Source organism: Vicugna pacos, chromosome 9, assembly GCF_048564905.1.
Source record: "Vicugna pacos chromosome 9, VicPac4, whole genome shotgun sequence".
Taxonomy (NCBI): domain Eukaryota; kingdom Metazoa; phylum Chordata; class Mammalia; order Artiodactyla; family Camelidae; genus Vicugna; species Vicugna pacos.
In genome coordinates, this window is record NC_132995.1 from 5181131 (window position 1) to 5204125 (window position 22995).

The window sequence follows — 22995 nt, forward strand, 5'->3', positions numbered from 1 at the left end:
TCCGACCTCTTAGTGCCCTCTTGTCTCTCTCTTGACTCTGGAGGAAGAAGGTTGGCCCTGTAACCATTTCTTGGAAGATGATCCACTTCCCACGTCATCTTTATTGGCGGAGCTGCTGCCGGCTCCCTGCCGTTCCCACCCTGCTGCCCACCCATGGGGACATCGCGTTTTTCCTGAAGGGTGTCCCCTCCATGTCTATGCTTCTGACCAGGTTTGCAAATGAAAAGCCCTCCATGTGGCTTTTCTTAGGCCCACGTTGCTTTAAAAAACACACAACAATATGGTCTCGATTACCAACATGTTTGAATCCAGAAATTTCACCCTGAAATCTGGATCTCTGGGTTTCTCTGAGAAAAAAAAAAAATCAGAAGACCTGGCACTAGAGATCCGAGCCCCCCTCGGGGTGGGAGAGTGGAGGGAGGCATGCGAGTGGAGAGGGCTGCTGTCTGGCACCCCCTTCAGCTGGAGCACCTGCTCTTAAGATGGATGTGGTCCCCACCGGGCACTTATTTTGTTACCTGCCTGGCTCCCGTGGGCTTCTGGGTTTGCAGCCTCTGCACTGGAGCCTTATGAGATCAGGAGAAAATGGACAGAGACAGGGACGGCTGCTCCAGGGGCGAAGAGTCCTAGGATCCAGGGGCCCTGAGCAGGGCACAGCATTTCTGTGTGACTTGGGGCCCTCTGGGCTCAGTTTCCCCATCTGCGATATGGGGATGTGGAGGATGGGAGACCGTAATCCCCAGTGTCCCTGCAGAGAGACCTTGAGGGTCTCCCTTCCCTTCTACGGGTCTCCTTCCTCCCTCCGTAGAATGCTGGGGCTGGATTTGGTTGGCGGCGGCGTCCCTGAGGCTGCAGGCGCGTCACGGTCACTCTGGTTCACAGCCCCGTGCGGACTCTGCAGTAGCAACGGTCCACTTCCCAGCACTGCCTCCTTCTCGTGTTTCACCTGTGTTTCTGAGTGCCGGCCTGCCGACCCAGACCGCAGGCTCCTCAAGGGCAGGGAGCGGGCGGGCCCCTGGTGTGGGCGGCAGGAGGCCTTGGGGTCTGAGCTGGAGTCACCTGCTCCTGCCCTGTGGGTCTGCGCAGGTCTGGAGCTACACGGCTGCGAACCACACGTTGGAATTGATCTGTCCTGGAGTTTGCGTGTCCACAGTCTTCTTTCTCGCTCAAGAGCCCTAGACTGTGGGAGACCCAGATCCTGGCATCCCCCTGCCGTGGGCAAGCCCCTTCCCCTCTCTGGGTCTCCCTCAAACAGAGGGATCCAGCCAGCTTCTGTGGGCTGAATCGTGTCCCTTCCTCTCCGAGATCAATACGCTGAAGCCCTGACCCTCAGGAGCCCAGAATGTGACTGTAGGTCACATTTGGAGACAGGGCCTTTATAAAGAGATAATTAAGGTACGATGAGGTCATGTGTGTGGGCCCTAATCCAACAGGACTAGTGTCCTCATAAGGAGGCGATCAGGACAGAGTCACACAGAGGGAAGGCCGTGTGAGGACACAGGGGACAATGGCTGTAGCGTAGGCCAAGGAGAGAGGCCTCAGAAGGAGTCCACCCAGCCCACAACTTGATCTTGGACTTCTGGTTTCCGGAATCATGAAAAAATAAATTTCTGTTGTTTAAGCCCCAGGCCTGTGGTCCTTTGTCCAGGCAGCCCAAGCAGACTCGTAATGCCCCCTTCTAGATTTCACTGTCCTCTCCTGGCAGGCCGTGCGTGGTGCAGGGGGCTTGGCTGCCAGAAGGGAACGTCTGCTTGAAGAACTGGACGAATGCTCCGTTCACGCCACGCCCTGGTGCTCCCCTCCGGCGGCCATGCATTGGAATGAGCTGGAGAGCCTGCCCTGAGTGCAGAGCCTCTGGGCTCCAGTCCTGGGGAGGGTGGGCTCCCGGGTACGGGGGTCCTGGGAAGCTCTGTTTCTCGTGAGTGCCCTCTGGTGGCCTTAGCAGTGCAGCAGCCCAGCCCAGGGACTTACCTTCAACGGAGACCAGTGAAGTTTCAGCTTTATACTCCATGGGTGTTTCTGGTTCCTCCAGCAGCGCTGGTTTCGGTTTCCTGAGGATCAGGGCCTCGTTGGCCTTGGGACTGTGACTCTCCTCCCACCATTTAAGCATCTTCATTCTGGGGCAACGAGCCCTGGGGTTAATGCTGTGCTCAGCACATCCAGGTTCCGGGAAGGAGCCCTGGGCTGGGGGTCAGGAGACCAAGTTTCCCACTGTTTGCTGGTTGTGTGGCCAGCACTCCCCTCCCCTCATCAAATGAGGATACAAGTGACTGCCCAGTGCCCCCAGGACAAAGTCCCAGGCCCCCCAGCCTGGTGACCCTTCACTACTGTGCCTTTCCTCTGCTTCTTCTTGGCCCCCTAAAGTTCTGATATATATGCAATTTTTTTCTGGACAAATCTCTTTTGCACTTTCTTTCCTTCTCAATATTTCTGGCATATTTGTGCATATCAGTACACGGAGAGCTCCCTCAGTCTTTTTACAGCAGTGTAGTGTTCCCTTGTGTGGGTGCACCACCGATGATATAACTGGTCCCCTTCCTCTTCTGCCCTGTCATCTGCCAGCCTGCTCACCGGTCCCCCTTGGGTCATGCGTCTTCACAGAGCGGCCAGAGCTACCTTACAAAGACAGTCATCTGCCCCTGTCCCGCCCCGGTGGGTCTCCATCCGACGCTCTTTGCATTGAGAGAATTGGATCTGAACCTCCATTTCCTGTCTGAAAAACCCTCCCTGGACAACAATGCCTGAAAATGCTGAGGAGAACGTCACCACACAGAGAGCGGGCTGAGGCTGCAAGGAAGCAAGGAACTGAAAATCAGACGCGATGAACCAACCAGCCTGGCGACCCTTTTCTGGAGAGCAAGGGGCACTGCTGACTAGGGTAACCACCGGCTTTGATTTAAACAGCCCAGTGATGAAGGCTGGCAAGGCTTTGGGTCCACATGAGGTGGAGAGTTGGAGCTGAGACCCCTCCAACCCCTTCATGGAGGGGGACCTAGAAGGAAAAACCCAGTCATTGCTCAAAAGGATGACAAGGGAGCATGTCTAATATGGCCTGGGCGCTGGGTTGAGAAAAAATGTTTTCCTCTTAGAATTTGAGGCCACAGTCCTGCCCTTACAGAGATGTGGGTTGGAGAGCCCCAAGGTGAGCGATCAGCATCAATCAATAGCTTGGGGTTTGGCCACGTAATGTTCCTGCAGATCAAGTCCCACTGAAGACACACAGAGAAGCACCAGGTCAGTCAGGAGGCCGAGGGAGCGAGGGGCAGGCGTGGGTGGGAGCTTTTGTTGTGGTTTCCATGGAAAGGCAAGGTGAGGTGGGGTAAGCAGACTTGGGATTGGCTAGTCTGAATAACTTCGGTGGCCTCTGGGCTATCGGGGTGGTCCCTAGTGGTCTGGTACCTGAAGTGTAATGACGTAAGAGTGCGAATTAAGAGGACAGACAAAGCTGAATGAACTGGAAGAATCACGGGAGGGAAATAAAAGACATGAATAAATGGAGCAGGCCTTGGGAAAGGCTGGCTGGTGAATTTTAACTTGACACTCACGCAAGGAGGACAAGGAGGAGGAAGAGCAGCGCTGACGCAATGGCTCCATACACGATGCCCTGGATCAGCCCCTTCACGAACACACTGGAAATTGAATTCTTATCTGGAATCAGAGGGAAGTGATAGCCATTCTTCCCCTCAGGCTGTAAGGTCGGACCCACTACTCTTTCCTCTGGCTCTGCACCCCCCCTCACCTTGGTCCCTAGGTGTCGTTCCAGCCCAGTCACTCGCCCCCTGTGCACTTACCTGGTATCAGGAAGATGCTGGAAGCATGGATCCCATGTTGGTTCTTCCCCTCACAGCGGAGGCGTGTGACTATTTCTGGCTCCCCAGTGAGGCTGATGGTGCTGTTGGCCCAAGGCGCAGTTATGCTGGAAGTCACCTGGAGGCCGCTGTCCGGGCCGTTCACACCCACGGGAACACCTCCCATCAACCAGCGCACAGAGGGCGTGGGGATCCCGTGGAAGGAGCAGCTGCACTGCAGTGTCTTCTCTAAGGAACAAGAGGAATGGAGCAGCCTGGCCGGCGCTGTGGGGAGGGAGGGTCAGGAGTCAGCAAGGCATCCTGACTTCCCTTCTCCCCTTGCTCCAGGGCCCAGTCTTCTCCTTATTTGTGACTCATATGGAGCTTCAGACTTTCTGGAAGCCCAGAGGAGCTGGGACTCCACACAGTTCCCTTTATTCTGTCTCCTCGTCTGTCGCAGACCTGGGCTCAGCTCTTACCTCTAGCCTTTCGGCCCCAGAAGCCAGGGAAAGATGTGATTGCTCCCCGGACTACTCCTGGCCCCCCAGCCGAGGACTCAGCCTTGCTCTTTGGCCCATCATTCCTCCCAGGCTCTGGCTCGTCCCTTGCCCACCAGCACTCACAGACCACCTGGAGTTTGACTGTGCTACTCCTGGTCACGTTAGCCAGGGAGAAGCTCAGATGACACCCGAGGGCGGCGCTGTGGTCCTGAGGCTTCCGGGTTAAGCGCGGGCCCCGAGCGGGAGGAGGGGCTGCTGGGGCCATCCGTGCCGGAGGACACACCGGGCCCTTCCCAGGAGAGGAAGAGGGCTCTGGCTTCTTCGCAGCTGCCTCTGACGGTGCACGCCAAGGTCACAGGTTCCCCAGCTGCAAGGATCTCTGGAACGTGGAGCTCCGGTTTCTGGGTCAGGTCTGGAGGAGAGGACAGGTTGGACCCAAAGCCTGGAGACAAGGGACCCTCGTGGACACTTTGCGGATGCACAGAGTTTTCAGGCTGCGAAGTGCTTCGCCACCCTCGAGCCCATTTGGCACCCACCCCGACTCTGCCACCTCATGGATTTGGGATTATTGTTACTGGTGGCTTTTCACACGTTTGTCTCCCTTCCCTGCGTGGAGGGAGCACACCACGGTGTCTGGGGGAGCAAACTGAAGAGACTTGCTTAACGTAGCAGAGCTTGAACCAGAACCCCGACTTTCAAAACTGAGGGTAAGTCCATCTTCTGAGGATCTACGCTGCCTATGATTCCTCACCTGGCCCCCAGCCTGGACTTTTTCAGGTCAGCTCTTCCTACTCTGCCTCTTCCCCGCCAATACAGCTCCCCTCTTAGGCTGTGCCCCTTCTCAGCTGATCTATGATCCTTTACATCTCCAACTCTTACAGGCTGGTTGCTGCTGGCAAGTCACTTCCCCTCTCTTTGCCATTCCTACTCGGGGTAAAAATTTATCAGCTGTGTCTATTGCGTTGGATTATGGTTGTAAGAATGAAATACCTAAGGTTTTCTGAAGCCTAGTGCCAGGTGAAGCAAAACCCAGGTAATTATCAGAACGCCCTCTGGAGTTCCTTCTTCCCCAAGCATCCGTTGCATGAGATCCAATGTCACCTGACACAGAGAGCTTGCTAGTCCCCTCAGGAAAGCACTCGTGTTTTCTGCCAAATCTGCGGAGAGTAAGAATGTCACGCTGTCCCTTTTGAGTATACTGGGGATGCGCAGGGTACAGTCTTGTTCTGCAAGACTCCAGACGGTGTGGGATCTGTCCGTGGTGTTATCAGCTATGGCAGCGGTGGGTGGCTTTGTAGCCGCAGGGGACCTGATGCTTTTCTTGAGCCAGTAGTTCAGGGTCATGGAATGGCTTGCAGATTCTTTGGGAAATTCAAATACGCAAGAGATTGTAGCACACAGGTCTGCTTCCACCAATACCTTCTTGACTTCCTCCAATACGGGAGAAAGTAACCCTGTGGAGAGAGACTCAAGCTGAAAATACAGACTCACCTAGTGTCCTCCAGAGTCTTACCTGTTACCTGCATTAGAGGATTAAGCTTATCCTGGAAAGGTGTGGCTCTCGCTCGGCGCCTGGCGGGGAATCTCGAAGCTCTGATGATGTTCTGTCTGGTAATGATGGGTGTCTTGGGTTACCTGGGGCTTTGGGCCTCACCAGACAGTCGATGCTAATGGTGTGCTTTACCAAGGGGCCTGGACAATAAAGTATCAATTCAACCCCTGGAGGGGCTGGGGACAAAGATCAGCCATTGGGGTGGTTAGCCATGCCTACACGATCGAGCCCAGTTAAAAACTTTGGACACTGTGGTTCGGCGAGTTCCCCTGCTTGGCAATACTGGCCTGTTGTCACACATGGTAGCTGGGAGCAGAGGCACCGTCCTCTGGGACAAGACAACGGGGAGCTGGCGCCTGCGCTCTCCTACATCCTGCTCTACGTGCTCTTCCCTCTGCTGATTTCAATCTCTGCCGATTCTGCGAGTCCTCCTTGTGAGTTACTGAACCCGAGGGTGGCCTGGGGGCCACCCAAACTGCTCCGCTCCAATCCAGTCTGCTCCGCTCCAATCTAGTCTGCTGAGGTTTTTTTTTTAATTTCTCTTGTTCTTGGTGGTAACTGTGTCTTGCAACCTTGGCCATGCCACAACATTTCTGTATCTTATTTTCTCAATCAGAAAAATGGGTACAATAACACCAGTGCTGCAATGCTGTGAGAATTAAAGATGCTAACTGCAGAGGCACGTGGCACCTGTAATCATAATCGCAGATTGTAACTGAGCTGTTGGCTCTTAGTGAACAGTTATTTCTTCCCCTTCCTTCTCCATTTCCTAGGTGACAGCTCTGTCATGTACAAGATGGTACTGGTAAACGTCATGGTTCTTGAGGCCACTTCTAGTAATGACATCTTAGAATGATGGTAGTAATGCTGACCTGCGTAAGCTTATAGATTTCCAAGCACTTTTACAGAAATCAGCTTAAGTCATTCTCATAATACTCCTATTGCTCCCCTAGACGTATGGGGAAACTAAGGCTCAGGAGAGATTAAGGGGAGTGGGGGCAGAGCTCAGTGGTAGAGCATGTGCTTAGTATGCACAAGGTCCCGGGTTCAATCCCCAGTACCTCCACTAAAAAAGAGAGAGAGAGGAAGGGCCCTGCCTGAGGCTACAGAGAAAAGACTGGCAGCGTCAGGCCGGGAGCCTGGGTCTCCACACGTAAAGTCTGCTCCTCCAGACTAGCACCTCAGGCATCTCAGCACACTTGGCTCTGGGCTGCCATGCTTCTTCTCCTAGGATGTGACTTAATAACACCCACCATGCAAGCGATGATGTTGACAGAGCAGATGTGGACACATTTCTCATTTGGGTTCTATAGTGTCAGTCAGGGGCGCAGCGTTAAAATGGAAGTAGGGGTCAGAAGAGTCGGGCACTCCACTGGCCACATTTCTGGTGACTTTGGGTAGGTGGCTTAATCTCCCAAAGCCTGTTTCCTCATCTGTGAAGTGAGGATAATAATTCCTCAGGGAGCTGTTGCGTGGAGAAGATGGGACACGTGGTAGGCCACCGTGCCAACCACAGAATATGCACGTGGACCGTGTCTGTTACGTATTAGTTATCATGCACTGAATTCTTTAGGTCCTCACCCCTTCACCCCACATCAGCCCAGCCCATCTTCCAGCCCCGCCCCCCAGCCCTCCCTTGGCTTTCTCAAACACCTCCCCACTGCCTCTCGTCCTGCTTACCCAGCCATAGCAGTGGCAGCACCATCAGCGCCAGCCGGACCTCGGGGACAAGAGAGGGTAAGGACCTATCACGCTGCTAACTCTTGACCTCAGATCCACACGTGCTGGAGGGTGGGATTTGGAACGGAAGAGGAGAGGGGCGACAGTAAGAGACAGGGCTGGGGGTAGAAACAAATTCGCTGCGCACTAGGGGCTCGGCTGTCACCCTTAAGCTTTGTCTGTCTGTGAAGCGGGAGCCTCGTGGGATCAGAGGCCAAGGAGCTCCCGGGACAGGGACAGGGACAGGGAAGGTTCCCCAGGACTCTCTGCGGAGCCTCAAGACCGCATCTGCTTTCTTCTCTCTCCTCTAGTCTTCACTCCCAGCCCCCTTCTCCTTTAAAGGGTCTCAGATGCCAGGCCCCGAGGAGCTTGGGCTGTCTCCCAGGTGGAGGGGGATGTCGTGGAAGTCACGGAAGGATCCTGAACCACAGGGGAACAGGTGTGGGCGTTGTGCAGGTCTCTCTGGGCCTGCACTGAGGAGGAAGCAACAGCTCAACAGGAGGACGATGCAGCCTGAGCTGGCACAGTGGCCATGGGGGATGGAGAGGATGGGGCGTATTTAAGAAACAGTTGAGCTATAAAAGACATTTCTTGGCTGACGGGACAAATTCCAAACTTCCTCCCCTTGCATTCCAGGCTGCCCATGATTTGGGTTCACACTTGCCCCAGCTCTACTGCCCCCTTTCCCACGCCCCTGCCATTCCCTGCCTGCCAAAGAGAAAACTGTATATACACATATACATACCACATACACTCCACATGTTCCTACCTCTGCACGTCGACCTGGGCCACGCCCCACTCCCGTTTCAATGGCGTCCTTCTGTAACCCTCCCTTCTATCCACATTCAAATTATACCTCTTTTTCCAAGTCCAGGTCAAATGCAATTTCTTCCTGGTAGCCTTCCTGGATCCCCACAATCACACAAAAAACCCTCCTTTCTCAAACTTTCTTCAGCACTCCTATACATCCATCTCTTTTAGGTGTGGAAGTCCCTGGTTTAAAAAAAACAAAACAAAACAATGATTTCCCTGCCTCCTTTATATCTGGGGCTGGCCATGTAACAGTCCTGGCCAATGGGCCAAGTACAAGAAAAATACTATTAAATTATTATCACCAAATAAAAGCCTATGCAGCCTTTACTTTTTTTTTTTTTTACCATCACTACTGAAATCTGAAGGTCTGATCTTTTGCATATACTACTAGCCAGTGAAATTTGAGAGCCTGGTTAAAAAAAAAACACGTATTCATAATAAAGGAAACAAGTTTCAGAAAGAATTGAAGATGTTCCCTTCCCCTGCAGCTATAAATCAAAAGATATTGTTCTGTGTTATAAAAGGGTTCAAGGATTCTGATTTGATATTGTACTAAAGGAAGAAAGTATATAAGGATATAATTTATGTTCTCCTCTGCAATATACAGTTTTGTATGAATATTCATGACTGTTACTGACTTGTTCTGTTCTGTTCTGTTAATACAAATCCGCTCTTGGAAGAACAATTTAAACAAAGTGGTCTTATGAGACTCCAAAGACATTAGAAATTATTCCATGTTTATGAAAACGATATCCAAATAAAATGGAATTCTGACCAGTTGCCTTACTTGGTAATTTCTTGCTCTGGTAATAGTAACATTGTAACAGACATCTCTGTTTTCTTAAATTGCATATCTCTCTGTAGGCTTGTGCTCTTCTCGTGTCCCACGTGTACAATCCAAAAATAAAAAAAAAACCATGGACTCTGCTGCTAGATTTATTATTAAGCAAATATTTTGAGACCTGCCTACTTGAAATAACAAATGTATGAGGCTACCTGCTGGAGACTTTTGGGAGTTTTGGCTTTCTGATGTTAGTACCACTACTTTCTCCTTGTTGCTTTTCTTCTTTTTCCCTGGCATGTAGATGTGATACTGGAGGTGGAGCAACCATCTGGCAGCCATGAGGCAGGCAACCATGTAGATCATAGCTACAGACTGAGGATATTATTGACGACAGTATAGGGATCCTGGTTCCCTGACAGCCTTGTGGAGCTGCGACACCGACCCTGCACAGTCTACTGCCATTCATACGGCTTCTTCATTTGGTTCCTGCTCTTGCTGGGAAACTGATGAAATGCCCTACCACAGAATCAATCTATCCAAGAGTGAGCTCCTTAAGAGAAAGCCCTACATCAAATACATCTTTTTGTCTTTCCCAGGGCTTAGAAAACTTCTTGTGTGATAAATATTTGCTGAAAAAATTGTACAAGCACAAGTCTCTCCTTTCTGGGTACTACTGCTCCTGGTTTCTGAAAAGCATTTGCCAGGAACTGGGATCCCTGAGTCTGAGCCTCAGCTGTACGCTGTGCCTGGCACTGCTTTCTGGCTTGACCCAGAGACATTCCTAACGGTGTTATCTCTTTCCAGAACCACTAAGCAGGCCAGAAATAAAAATACTCACTTTCCTAGCTTCTCCTGCACATGTGGGTGGCCACATGATGTAGTTCTGATCAATGGATCAGATGCAAATAGAAGTCTGCTGGGCATCTGGAAATATTTTTAAAAATCATCCTGAGGTACAGTTTACATCAAATAAAAGGTATCCATTTTATGTGCAGAATCCAATGAATTATGACAAACAAATGCACACATTTTATGACCACCACAGTCAAGCTATAGAATACGTCCATCAGTCTCTCTTCTTTGCTTAGTTTACAGAAATCCAATCCACTCACAAATTCTAGCAGGTTTTTTTTTTTGTAAATTCTTTGGGATTTTCTATGTAGACAGTCATGCTATCTGTGAATAAAGACAGTTCTATTTCTTCCTTTTTAGTAGTATACCATTTATTTCTTTTTCTTGTCTTACTACACTGGCAAGGACCTCCAGTAAAATGCTGAACAGAGGAGTGAATAGAATGGAGCCAGTGTACATCCTTGCCTGATTCCTGATCTTAGGTGGGAAGCATTCAGTCTTTCCATCACTAAAGATGTGACATTAGTTGTAGGTTTTTCATAGATACGCTATCAGGTTGAGAAATATTCTTCTTTAGAGTTTGCGGGGAGTTGTGTTTTGTTGTTGTTGTTAACTATGAATGGAGCTTGAATTTTGTCAAATGCTTTTTCTGTATCTATTGAGATGATGATCATCGTAAGTCTTTCTTTGTGGTTGGTTTTCAAATGTAATCAACTGTGCATTCCTGGGATAAACCCACATGATCATAACTTATACTTTTTTATATTGTTTGATTTGATAATATTTTTGTTGAGCATTCTTGTATTATTATCACAGGGACAGTGGTCCACGGTTGGTTTTTTTTAAATTGAAGTATAGTCAGTTTATAATGTTGTAAGTTTCTGGTGTACAGCATAATAGTTCAGGGTCCACAGTTTTCTTGAAATTCTGTGTCTGGTTTTGATAACCAGAGTAATGCTAGCCTCACAAAATGAGTAGGGCAGTGCTCCTCCTCTTCTGTGTTCTGGAAGGATTGTGTAGAATTGATATTATTTCTTCTTTTAATGTTAGGTTGAATCCACCAGTGAAGACTTCTATGCTAGAATCTTATTGATGGAAACATCTCTAACTATAAATGCAACTTCTGTAATAGCATAAGGCTCCTCGTTTTATCTATTTTTTCTTGAATAAAATATGGTCATTTGTTTCTTTCAAGGAATTCCATTCTATCTAAGTTATCCAATTTATTGGTATATATGCTTTATTATCACTTTAATGTTTTTAGGATCTGTGGTTATAGCCACTCTTTCATTCCTGGTATTCATAATTTGCATCTTTTCTTTTTTTTCCTGAATTGGTTTACTCAAGGTCTAACAATTGTATTGAAATTAAAACAAAACAAAACAAAACAAAAAGCTTTTTTCCATTGATTTTTCTGTATTGCTTCTGTTTTTAATTTATTTGACTTTTGCTTTCTGTTCTTTCTTTCCTTCTGCTTGTTTCAGGTTTAATTTGCCCTTCTTTCTCTTTCACTTCCCCCTCGTCTTCCCTCTCTTTCTTTTCTTCTTTTCTTAAAGCGGCAGCTCTTACTATGGATTTGAGCCCTTTCTTCTTTTCTAGCCTAAGCACTGCGTTAGTGGCATCTCACAGCTTTTGCTATGTTGTTTTTAAAATACATTCAATGCTAAATATTTTCTAATTCCTCTTGTGCAATGGGTGGAATTGTGTCCATGAGAAAAGACATGTTGAAGGCCTGTTCTCACATACCTGTGAATGTGACCTACTTGAAACAAGGTCTCTGCAGAGAGGGGATAATTGATGGGTCTAATTCTCCTTTCAGTTTGATTATATATTTTAGTTTTTAAAATAAAAACTTTAGGAATTAATATCAGAATCTAATTGTTTCAGAGAATATAGTGATTTACATACAATCTCAAATCAAAGACTGAGGAGAGCTCTGGGGTGGTTCCACTGGACAACTTTAGACAAGCGCTATCTCCTCTTTGGCCCCCCCCCCATTTTCCTCATCTGTAAAACGGGTGGGTTTTATTGCCCAGCATGTAACGGTCCTTCAGACTTGAAAATTCTGATCTTTTTTCAAGTCTCATTCCCTTCCTTCCCTGGGCCTTGGCGCTTCCACAGGTTGTCACCACAGGCAACCTCTTTCCTCTCCCCCTAAATTATCATTTCCTTTCCCAAATTTACCCCGCTCTGGAGTTCTGAGACTTGTTGGATTGATTTAATGCGTCACGACGAGCCTGAAGAACTGACGCGTAGGATAACCATGTGCACACCACGGACTGACTCACCCGGAAATGACTGAGGGAGAGGAAGGCTAATTCATCAGCCGACCTATAACTCGCTCATTAGGTGGCCTGGGCGTCCCAGAGCCTCACCGACGGCCCAGCAGGAGGCGGTCACAAGGCCATTCCCGCCCCGCCTCTTGCTCTCCCCGCACGAGCGCCAGTGGGCATGCGCGAGTCGGCCCGGAGCCAATCAGGGCTCGACGATGCGCGCGGGAGCCTCTGGGAACCCGAGGGGCGGCGAAAGGGGGCCCCAGCCTCCAACGTCTGAGCCGGACAACCGTCACCACAGGGCGCCCTGGGCTCTAGCGGACGTCTGCGGATCCTCTTTCTTGAGCAGGCGGCTCTAGACCCCTGCCAGACCTCAGAACTCCAGCCATTAAGGAGCTCTCCTTCCTCAACTCAGGACTTGTGGGCAAGAAGGTGATGGGCGGATTGGAAGCCACTGATCAAGGGACAAAATGCCAACTGTGTGACTTTCAGGGCCAATCAGAAGGCACCTTGCTACTCCCTCTGCCCCTCTCCCCCTCATCAACCTTCCTACCTGTCCTGCACCCAAGGCCCCTATCGCGAGCAAAACGAGACCCAACTTTACGTTTTCATGCCCATACCCATCACTGACCTATTCCTAACCCAGTTCCCATCCTTTCTCATGCTCCTCTCCTCCCCCAAGCCTGTCTCCCTCCCTCTCCCCATCTTTGTCCCCTCTCGCTAGTAGACTTGTTTCTTTGATAGAGGCAAACACCAAACCAATTACAGAGGCTTCTGGCCTCAACTCAAAAACCTCTGGCACAAGATTCTCACAGAGAGTCCTGATGAATACGGAGCCCAGTTTCCAAAAAATTACAAAGCACACGGGTCGTAACACTGCAGATGAGGACAGAGCTTCAACTTCTCATCAGAGCCCTCAAGACCCTGAAAGGTCTGGTCCCCTGGAAGGTCACCCCTCAATCTGAGCTCCAGCCTCATGGACCCCCTTCTGGGCTCTTCACTGTCCCATCTCAGAGCCTAGAATCTGCTTTTCCCTCTGACTAGCTCCTCATACTCCTTAAGGTCTCAGCACAAATATCGTTTCCTCAGAGTGGCCTGCTCAGACTCTCAGTCCTCGCCTGGTCCCTTATACTTTCTCAAAGCATTCTTTCCTCTTTCTTCCTGGCACTTATCAACATTTTAAGCTATAACTTTGTGTTTATTTCTTCATCGTCTGTGTACCTGCATAGACCGTGAGCTCCACGGTGGCAGGGCCAGTGTCTGACTTCTTTGCTTCAGTGTATGGCTCATGGTTCTGTGGAACGTGCGAACTGCATGCACACATGTGAGGCTTATATAAACATCTCCCCTGAGCCCAGGATGACTGTCTCACTGGTGAGAAAGGGAGAAACACTGGACTACTCATAAATAATGCCTCAGCAAAGAGCGACACTTCGCCCAGCCTCTGAAAAATTACCAGCACCTGGCTCCAGAAAGGAGGTTGCCATCCATTCTGAAGGGAACACACAGCCGTGGCCCATGCTCTTGCCAGAATCCTGTTCTCATTCCTTGTGTTCCCTTCTGGCCAAGAAATACTGCAATAACCTTTTAACTGGGCTCGTTGCCTCCAGTTTTTCCTTTTCTAAATACGTCTTCAATATCTACTCCTAGGATGAGCTTTCACTATGTATCTGGTCACTCTGCTTTGCTTCAGACCTTCCAAAAGTTTATAATTCACTCATTCATTCAATTATTTGACATTTCTGAAAACCTGTTATGTTTTAGGAGTCATTCTAGGTGCTGGCGATACAAGTAGAAAACAAGACCGACAAGATCCCTGTTCTCACGGAACTTAGATCCTGAGGGAGTCAGGATAATTATCGGGCCTACCAGATAAAGCTCCAACACCTTGTGTTGACATTCAAGGTCCATCTTCGTCTTTCCTCCTCCGGTATCTCTGGACACCGCTTTTCACTCACTTTCTACCCAGGCATACCTCACATGATCCTGAAGTTCAAAGTGAAGAGGGGTGGGCAAAAGATCTTATCCAAAGACATACAACCACTAAGCACTGAAGTGAGGATTCAATCCACGTGTGATGGCTCCAAAGCCTGGCGCCCTTATATGTGTATTCAGGGACTGGGCACACAGTAGGCGCTCGAAAGCTACTTCTTGGTGGACCTATTTCACAGTCTCACATTTATTTCCTTCCTTTGACACCATCCCAGGATGGGGCATATTTCTTCCGGCTCACCCAAACAACAGATCGTGGAGTTTGCTTTCCAAGGTTCAAAGACCAGGTGCAAGAGGAACCCTATTCAATAGATAGCCAGTGAGAGGGACAGACGAGGCTTGAGAGGGCTCCGTGAGCTGAGGAGACTCCGGCGCTCCGCGTCTGTTAGAGACCCCAGGGTTGCAGGGCTCTCTAAGGCTGCTGTGGACGCTGGCAGTTCCCGGGTGGCGGGGACTCCAGGTGTGAACGTCGTTTTCACAGGTTTCGTCAGGTCCAGCTTATCTTGCTTCTCCTGGAAGCTTAGGGCAATGGGTCCTGCAGGGCAGGGCAGAGAAAGGAAGTTGGAACAGGTCTAGAGGTGAGGTATCCAAATCTAAAAAGACAGAATTCTGTCTTTCCTTTGAGCACAGAATTAAAGGGAGTGTGGAGCAAGGGTTGGCTTCCCCTTTCCTCGAAATCCCATGGTTGGAGCCTGCAACCCTGTCGCCCCCTGCTGGTCCTCTGTTGCAAACCCAGCACCAGGAGCCACCCGCCTGATCCGCAGACTTCCCTGGGAAGTTTTGCCCGACTTTTCCAGGAAGGTTCAGTCCCTCCTCCTCTGGGCAACCATAACCCCCGGCTCAGCCCTGTTACTGTGAGGGCGCCTTCCCCACCAGCTTGGTCGCTGTCTGAGGGCAGGGCCTGGGTCTGACCCATTTCTGAGATCCCAGCACTGCCCAGTGTGGAGGTCAGGGGAGACTGGAGGAAATACTGGTGGAATTTAACAGATGCATGGTTTAGCCACAAAGGGACACTGGCTCCTACTGCAGGGTGTAAGGAGAGCAGCAGGGCGTTTCCAGTCCTAGAGAATCGTAAATAGTAAATAACAGCGAGGCCCAGCAAGCCCGGCACTGTCCCCCCAAGCCCTGCTGGGGGTGTGGGGTGCAGGGCATGCGAAGGAGCACCCTGGGCTTGGCCTGGTCTCCAAGCGCTTTGGGCTGATCCGGGCCTGCGGCACCTGCGGACTGCAGCCCACCAAACACTCGGGGACCAACGCTTTTGATTTCCACTCTGCTGCCACAACTGCTGTCAGGGCTTCTCCCAGCCCGCTTCTCAGTGGGGACTGTGTGTGTGTGTGCGTGCGTGCTGCTGATTCGAGTCACCCTTTAAGTTATTTCTCTTCGTTTTCCTCCCTCTTCCCCTCCCTGGGCCCTCGCTTCCATCTGTAACATGATCTGCAAGTCCTGCAGGACTGAGGGCGATGCTTTCTTCAAACACCGTGTGCGCCTCTCCTCATCGGTCTTATTACCCGTCTTCTCACAGACTGGACTCCACACACAGGGTACCCACCCATGTCCGGCTCTCGGAAGATGGGGCTTTTCTGGTTCCTCGGGCCTCAGAGACATCTCAGGTTCTTGGCACACTCTGACTTTAAGGCTGTCTTCTGCTTTGATTGCTGCAATTTTCTTTGCCTGCTTCATTCTGATATGTTTCACTCTAAGGAAATGACCCTGCAGGTCAGTTCTGGTTCTCCACTCCCACAAGAGGGGCTCTGGTCTCCATAGAAGCTTAGAGCCTCTATACACTACCAGCTTGCCGTGTTATCTAGGGCAAGCCACGCAGCCTCTCTGGGAGTCACTTATATCCTCTCCACAATGGGGACACAATGCTTATCAGCAGTGGGACTCAGATGAGGTCAGCTACGAAAGGGCTTTGCATACTGTGAAGGATTGTCATTGGTCTTTAAGTCCAGCTGACCATACTTTAAAAATAGCCCCCCAGTCTCCCCTGCCACCTGCTCCTCTTATTTCTCAGCCCTGATAGACAGCCATTCCCAAGTCCCACTTCTCTGTCTCTCATCATTTGCTCGGCTCAGGCCTGGCTTAGACGGCAGTGCCAGCTTCCTGCCTGGCCTCAGGCCTCCTGGCTCTCCCTCTCGGGTCTGTGTCCCACCCCAAGTTCACGCCGTCCTTCCCAGCTTACTCTGCCATGGCTCTCAGTGGAGGATGAAGTCCAAGACATCTGGACTGGCCAGAGGGTCCCCTGCCCAACTCTCTGGCCTGACCTCTGGCAAATTTGCCCTTCTCACTTCAGGCTTCCAGCCAATACATTTAGCCAGCTCTCAAGGGTCTTAGCAGGGAGGGTATAGCTCAGTGGTAGAGCGTGTGCACAGTATGGATGAGGTCCTGAGCTCAAACCCCAGTACCTTCATTAAATATTTTTTAATTAAAAAAAAAGAATCTTTAGGAATCAACACCAAGAAATATTCTCAACTTCAGTTTTAGCCATTACTTGTCACTCTCAATGCACCTGACATTGCACAAAGACACCAGAAGTTCCAAACGTGTTCCTAGGGTCTGCAGCTACTCCTTTCCACTAAATGAGTGCTCAGCCCTGCTGCCCCTCAGACGGCGCCCTGGGGACTCGGCTGGCTTCTCCACTCCCTCCTTTGCTTTCTCTTTAATGACATTCTTGAAAGCCTCTGTCCCTTGGGCCTGTTTTGTGGCTAGGTATAGTCCTGATGGCTCTGGCTTGTGGGGACCATGTCTGGCGCCAGACCCCTAAGTTCCTGGAGGGCAGGGGTCCTGTCCTGCCCTCTCCGTGCCAGCCCCACAGCCAGGGACTGCTGGCAGAAGGCGCTGGGAGGGGCTGCCAGGTGAGTTTTAATCCCGGGACTCACATGAGTGGGACGAGGCAAAGGAAGAGCAGTGTAATCGCAATGGCTCCGTAGAAAACGCCCTGGATCAGCCCGTCCATGAAGGTCTGGGGAACCAGAGAACTCTTTCCTGGAAGCAGAAAGCTCGTGAGAAGGGCTTCTCTCCTGAGATCTCGGAACTGGAGTCAAAGCCCTCCCGGCTCCCTCCACTGGCCCCAGCGCCCACCCAGTCGCTGGGTCCCTCTGCCCTCACCTGACATCAGCAGGACGCTCAAGGCATGGGTTCCCTCTGGGTTCTTGCCCTCGCAGAGAAGGCTTGTGCCCATTTCTGGCTGCTCGGTGAGGCTGACGGTGCTGTTGACCCAGGGGCCAAGCACGAGGGAAGTCACCTGGAGGCCACTGTCCGGGCCGTTCACACCCACGGGAGCGCCTCCCACCAACCACCGCACAGAGGGCGTGGGGATCCCATGGAAGGAGCAGCTGCACTGCAGTGTCTTCTTCAAGGAACAAGAGGAATGGAGCAGCCTGGCCGGCGCTGTGGGGAGGGAGGGTCAGGAGTCAGCAAGGCATCCCGATTCCCTCTCCACTTCCTCCAGGACCTACTTTCTCCTTACTAGTGATGCACAAGAAGCTTCAGACTTTCTGGAAGCCCGGAGGAGTCAGGCCCCAGAACCAGTTCCCCTTCACCCTCTCCCGTCATCTGGCTTGACTCTCAATACTCGAACTTCTAGACGGATGGCAAGGGAATCTTCTGAGGATCTCCATTGCCTGTGACCCTTGTTTTCTCACCCCCGCCCTGGCTAGACTTCCCAGCCTCCTCTCCTGCTCCCATCCCCAGCTCTCCTCTTAGGCTCCGCCCCTTCCCAGCTCCCCATTTCATGAAATTTTTCCTCCATCACTTACTATCCGGATGCTGTTGGCAAGTCACTTTCCCCTCTCTGCTCTTTCCTAGTCTGAAAAATTGGGATATTCACTGAACTCACATCATACTATTACTGCTGTAAGAATGAATGCCCTGAAGTTTGCTGTGTTCCTAGCTCAATGCATGGCCAAGTGCTACCCATTCAACAGAGAACCCCTTTCTAGATTTTCTTCTTCCCACTTCCAGCGGCCTTTGACTGACTGAGCATTCATCTTAAGAAAGATTGCGATGCCAGTTTCAGGGTCAAAACACGTGAAACTCTCACTCTGCAGAGAACAGGTAGGATGTGCTGTCCATTTGGTGAGATCATGGACTAAGAGGGAACAGTCACGCTCTTCAAGGTCTCCAATAATGAGGAATTGGTTCTTAGTGTTTCCACGTACTTTTTCATCGGAGTTGTTTGAGGTTCCTGGAAGGAAGGGGTCATTTCCCCCAGAACAGTAGCCCTTGATCTTGGACTTTTCATCCAGGTCACCCAAGGGGATGAGGAATTTGCAGGGCTGGTGCTGCCCAGCCTGTCCTCCAGGGCTGCCCCTCTGGATGACTGATTTGCCCCACCTGGGCAAGCAGGCCTGTGGAGACCGACAACAGATGCTGAAAACTAACCTTGGAGCTTCCAGCACATGTTAGTGACACTGAAATGGCTCCCTGTGCTGTGGTATCTTCCAACCCCCGACTGAGATCCCACCCCGCCCTCATCTCTGCTCCCTGACCCAGTCTGCTGTCTGCCCCAGACATGCCCAGCCCTCCAGAATCTGGCACACAAAGATGTCTAATGCACACTTATTTGGTACCCTACATCCTGTGGCCTCTGTCTTCACATCACTGTAGCCCATCCCACCCTGGGCTCAGACCCCTCCAGCGTTGCTTCCCGTCCTACTCACCCAGCTGCAGCCGTGGCAGAACCATCTGCGGCAGCAATGGTCCTCAGGAGCAGGGAAGGCCCAAGGCCTTTTCCAGGGCTGGCTCCGACGCCAGGACCGTATGGTTCAGAAGGGATGAGTAAGTGAGACGCTGTCGGGCTGGGGAGAGCAGAAAGTATTCTTAGCAAGCCAGGGGCTTCTGTCTCTTTGGTCATCTTGAAGGCCTGTTCACTCTGAGAAGCAGGAATTATATGGGATGGGATGCTTGAGTGTCTAGGGACAGGGTGGCACTGCCATGATCCTCTGTGAAGTCCCAAGGCCATGTCTGTTTTCTCCTTTCTCCCCTAGTCTGTCGCTCCCAGCCCACTTGGGAGGGTCTCAGGTACCAAGTCTTTGGATTTTCTCTCAAATGAATAGAGATCTGTGGAGGGACAGGTGCAGGCCTGAGCGTCTGGAATATCCCACTGGGGCCCATGTGAGAAACGGCTTGGAGGCGGAGTGACTGCAGGCCAGGTGGCCAGGGGAGAGACTGGTGCGGTGATCTGGAAAGAATGACACGCTTGAGTCAGTGCATGGGCTGTGAGAGATGGAGTGGATGGGACAGACTTCACATCTTTAAGGGAATAAAAACTGACAGGTATTCCTTCTGCTGATGGGAAAAGTTCCAAACTTCCTTGTTTTGCAAACAAGATTCCCCACAATTTTGCCTTGTCTCCCTCTGCCTTTTCCAGCATTTTCCATGCCGAAGGGGAAATGTTCCTTTTTCCAAATTTCACCCTAAACATACCTCTCCCGGGAACCAGGGATTTCCCCCTTCCACAGCTTTTCCTCTTGCAACTCTCCCCTGTCTGCATTCAAATCCCACTTCAATTTCAAATCTGAGTTCAATGCTGCTTCCTACATGAAGCCTTTCCTGATCTCCCCACCCAGTCAGAAGTGGGTAATCTCTCCCCTCGCAGAATTGTCAGGTGATTTTATTTGTTTTTTTCTGGGGAAGTAATTTTTCCCTCATAACTGAGTTATTTGTTTTTGTGTAGGTGCCAGACAGTCACCTCCCCTGCTCTTCTTTATGAACAAACTCAACCCGTTTAGGGGTGCAGTATTGCAAGCTATGGTCTTTGCAGTTAAGGGGGGACCATGTGACATTGTTTTAGTGGAAGTGGGCTGGGGATTCCTGGGAAATTTTTGCTTTCCTGATACTGTCCTTTCCTCCTTCTTGTCACTTCCTTCTTCTCCTTCCCTAGACTATGGATGTGATGCTGGAGGTGGAGCAGCCATTTGGCAACCACGAGGTAACCGTGGGGATGAAAGCCACTCAGTGAGGATGTTTTAGCAGAAGCAAGTCAAGAAGCCTAGTCCCTTGATGGCCTGGTGCAACCGCTACACCGACCCTGCCCAGCCTAGTTCTACACATCTTCTACGAGGAAGACAAACTCATTTGGCTAGGTCACGCTGGTAAAAAAGAAAATCCCGTTAGTCACCACTGGGTGGTACCCACTGGCTTTTGCTATAAACCTCTGCCCACATAAAGACTCCAAGACTTCTTTCCAGTAATTTTACGGATAGGGGATAGCAGTAACCCCCGATGGAGAATGCGTGTCCTCCAAAATCCAAAGAAGCCAAGCAGACACTGGGCGTCTAACATCTTTCATCCACCAGATAGCCTATACTTTTCAAATGAACAACCTGTGCGGGCCTGGGCAATCTTACTGGTTCCCGTTCATCATGTCCAATCAATTTTGGCTGAAGGGAGATTTTACATGTCTTCTGTTTTATAACACTAGGTCGGGGAGATGTTCCCCCGCCATACATGGTATCTATTCACATGCAGGTAAAGGAGGAGACGACACACCGACTTCACATAAAATCTATTCAAACATTTTAGTTTTCAACCAAACTGTCACCTTAATCCTATCCATCCTTGAAGTCCCAGAGTTTCCCAGTCTAACTTTAACTCCCACTAGGATTTACTAACAGGTTTTAGAATCACGGTGCATGGGGTTACAGAAACATCTCTTCTCCACCCCTTGACAATTTTACCACTCATGTGCATGTGTTAGAGCAGACAGACAACTAGATATGAGCAGAGAAAGGGGGACACAGGCCAAATGGCAGGAATTGGGCAGAAAGGAGGGGCCCAGGCCAAATGCAGGAATCCACACATCATGTGAGCGGCAGGGGTCCCTGGGCAGAGAGAGAAAAGCAGGAACCTTTGGCCTGATAAGGGATCATGCTTTTTGTGACAAGTGGCCTGGAGAAGAACAAAGAAAGGTGAGAAAAGGCAGGAATTTCCAGTGTCCGAATGTAACCTTTTGCTCATTAAGCCCTCATTTCAGTAAAATCAGCCTTGCAGATCAGAAGTACCCGACATGTACTGACGCCATGACACTTCTGATCCTGACTAAATAAGGACAAAAATCCCTCCTCCCTTTGGGAAGGTGGAGTTGGGATGATAATCAGGGAATACGACCCCAAGCCCTTCCCTCCCCAGTGAATATTCCGCCCATTCATTTTTACACCCTATGTAGCTAACTTGCCAAAGAAACTCAGGGCAGCCGCTCACCTGAGCTGCCCGCTCTCCCCTTGACAGTGTACTATCCATCCTTTAATAAATCCTCACTTTACTTTTGTTAAACACTATGTCTTGTCTCTGAATTCTTTCTGGGACAGGACAAGAACCTGGAACACCAGTTGCATCTATCAGCAACACATGTAGGGTTTTGAGTCCCCAGCTGGGAGTGGGACCAAGGAACCCAGGCCCTTTTATCAGTCTTTATCTTGATTAGATTATGGGGCCATCACCTCAGGCAATTTGAAGTCAGGTTTTTCATTGTCATATTTGTCCTGTGGCTTTTTAAATTCGTCCAATCTCGGGTAAATAGAGCAGACTTGATCAAGGTCCTACAATGCTGAGGAGACATCCAGGGTTCCCACTGGTCCACCCAATCTCCAAGAGTGCTGCCCTGAGACCTTTGTTTTGACCCCATCAGTGTCCATTTTATTCAGCCCATTTCTGAATAACTGTTTAAAAATTTCTTCCCTTTTGGGATGCGTCCTTTGACTCTCCCCTTCATCTTTCTTCATTCCCCCATGAATCACTTTAACGTCCTTGGCTATCTGTTGTTTCAGCATCACTTTTCCCTCTAGTAGCAGCCCTGAGGCTAACGGCTGTACCTTGGACAGAACCCAAACTTGGCTCAGTGTCAGGATCCACTTTACCTTCTTTACTTTCATTTCAGCTATTACAGATAAAAATAACCAAAGGAATGTATATTTAGCTTGTTCGTATTATTTTGCATTTCCTTATGCATCCAGTGAGTCAACTCCTTTGGGGGCTGGATCCATCAATTTAAAAAAATTTGGTAACTTCTACCTCCTGTAACTAATTGCAGAACAGTTGCATTTCCATACCCTTGAGTGACCCTGGGGCCAGGCAGGAATCAAAGGTTCATTATCCCCTGACCTCAAATCCTTCCTTTTCCCAAATGATATATTTTAGTGAGTCATGTTTGTTCTAGCAAATTTCATTTCCAATGCCAACAGTAAAGTTAGGGAACAGTCCACAAAATGCCCTCACTTCTGACACCAACTTCAGATTTCAGGGGTACCTAAAAACACCCTTCTAACATCAGTTGCAAGTTTGGGGGTCCCCAGGATTACCCTTAGGTTTGCTAATTCACTAGCAGTACTCCCAGGATTCGCTGAAACTGTTATACCCAAGGTTACTGTTAATTGCAACTAAAGGACATGGATTAGAACCTGCCAAGGAAAGAAACACACAGGGCAGAGTCCAGGGAAGTTCCAACCAGAGCGCTTCCCATTGTCTCCCTGTGGAGTCATGGAGAGAGCAACTTGAATTTTCTGATATTCATTTGTGACAAGAGGCACAGAATACTGACAACCAGAGAAGCCCACCCAAACCTTGTGTCCAGAGTTTTTATTGGGCCTCCATCACGTGGGCATGATTGTTTGAGACTTTATTCTCTCACGCCTTCTGCAGGTCAGCTGATACCACAGGATCCAAAGACCTTACTGTAAATCACATTGTTAAAGTAGCTCGTGTGGCCAGCCCCTGCCCTAAA

The 22995-nt window shown here is 50.1% G+C and overlaps 2 protein-coding genes across 10 annotated transcripts; both read right to left on the bottom strand.

Annotated features, from left to right (window-relative positions):
• Positions 1-284: 284 nt before the first annotated feature.
• Positions 285-12430, bottom strand: LOC140698363 (SIGLEC family-like protein 1). Of its 9 annotated transcripts, none has more exons than XM_072968635.1 (9): positions 12297-12430; positions 8416-8552; positions 7521-7624; positions 5390-5742; positions 4412-4700; positions 3792-4073; positions 3546-3648; positions 1972-2117; positions 285-1180 (listed from the first exon to the last, which is right to left on the bottom strand). In XM_072968635.1, the coding sequence occupies exons 5-9, from the start codon at positions 4551-4553 to the stop codon at positions 1176-1178; spliced, it is 678 nt and encodes a 225-aa protein (XP_072824736.1). In that variant the 5' UTR covers positions 4554-4700; positions 5390-5742; positions 7521-7624; positions 8416-8552; positions 12297-12430; the 3' UTR covers positions 285-1175. The 9 variants fall into 9 exon arrangements, with proteins under 9 accessions (XP_072824736.1, XP_072824737.1, XP_072824735.1 ...); XM_072968636.1 differs by having other exon boundaries at positions 4412-4730; XM_072968634.1 differs by having other exon boundaries at positions 5279-5742.
• Positions 12431-14406: 1976 nt separating this feature from the next.
• Positions 14407-18959, bottom strand: SIGLECL1 (SIGLEC family like 1). Its single transcript, XM_072968852.1, has 5 exons — positions 18935-18959; positions 17382-17663; positions 17153-17258; positions 15823-15969; positions 14407-14808 (listed from the first exon to the last, which is right to left on the bottom strand). The coding sequence occupies exons 1-5, from the start codon at positions 18957-18959 to the stop codon at positions 14772-14774; spliced, it is 597 nt and encodes a 198-aa protein (XP_072824953.1). The 3' UTR covers positions 14407-14771.
• Positions 18960-22995: the final 4036 nt, after the last annotated feature.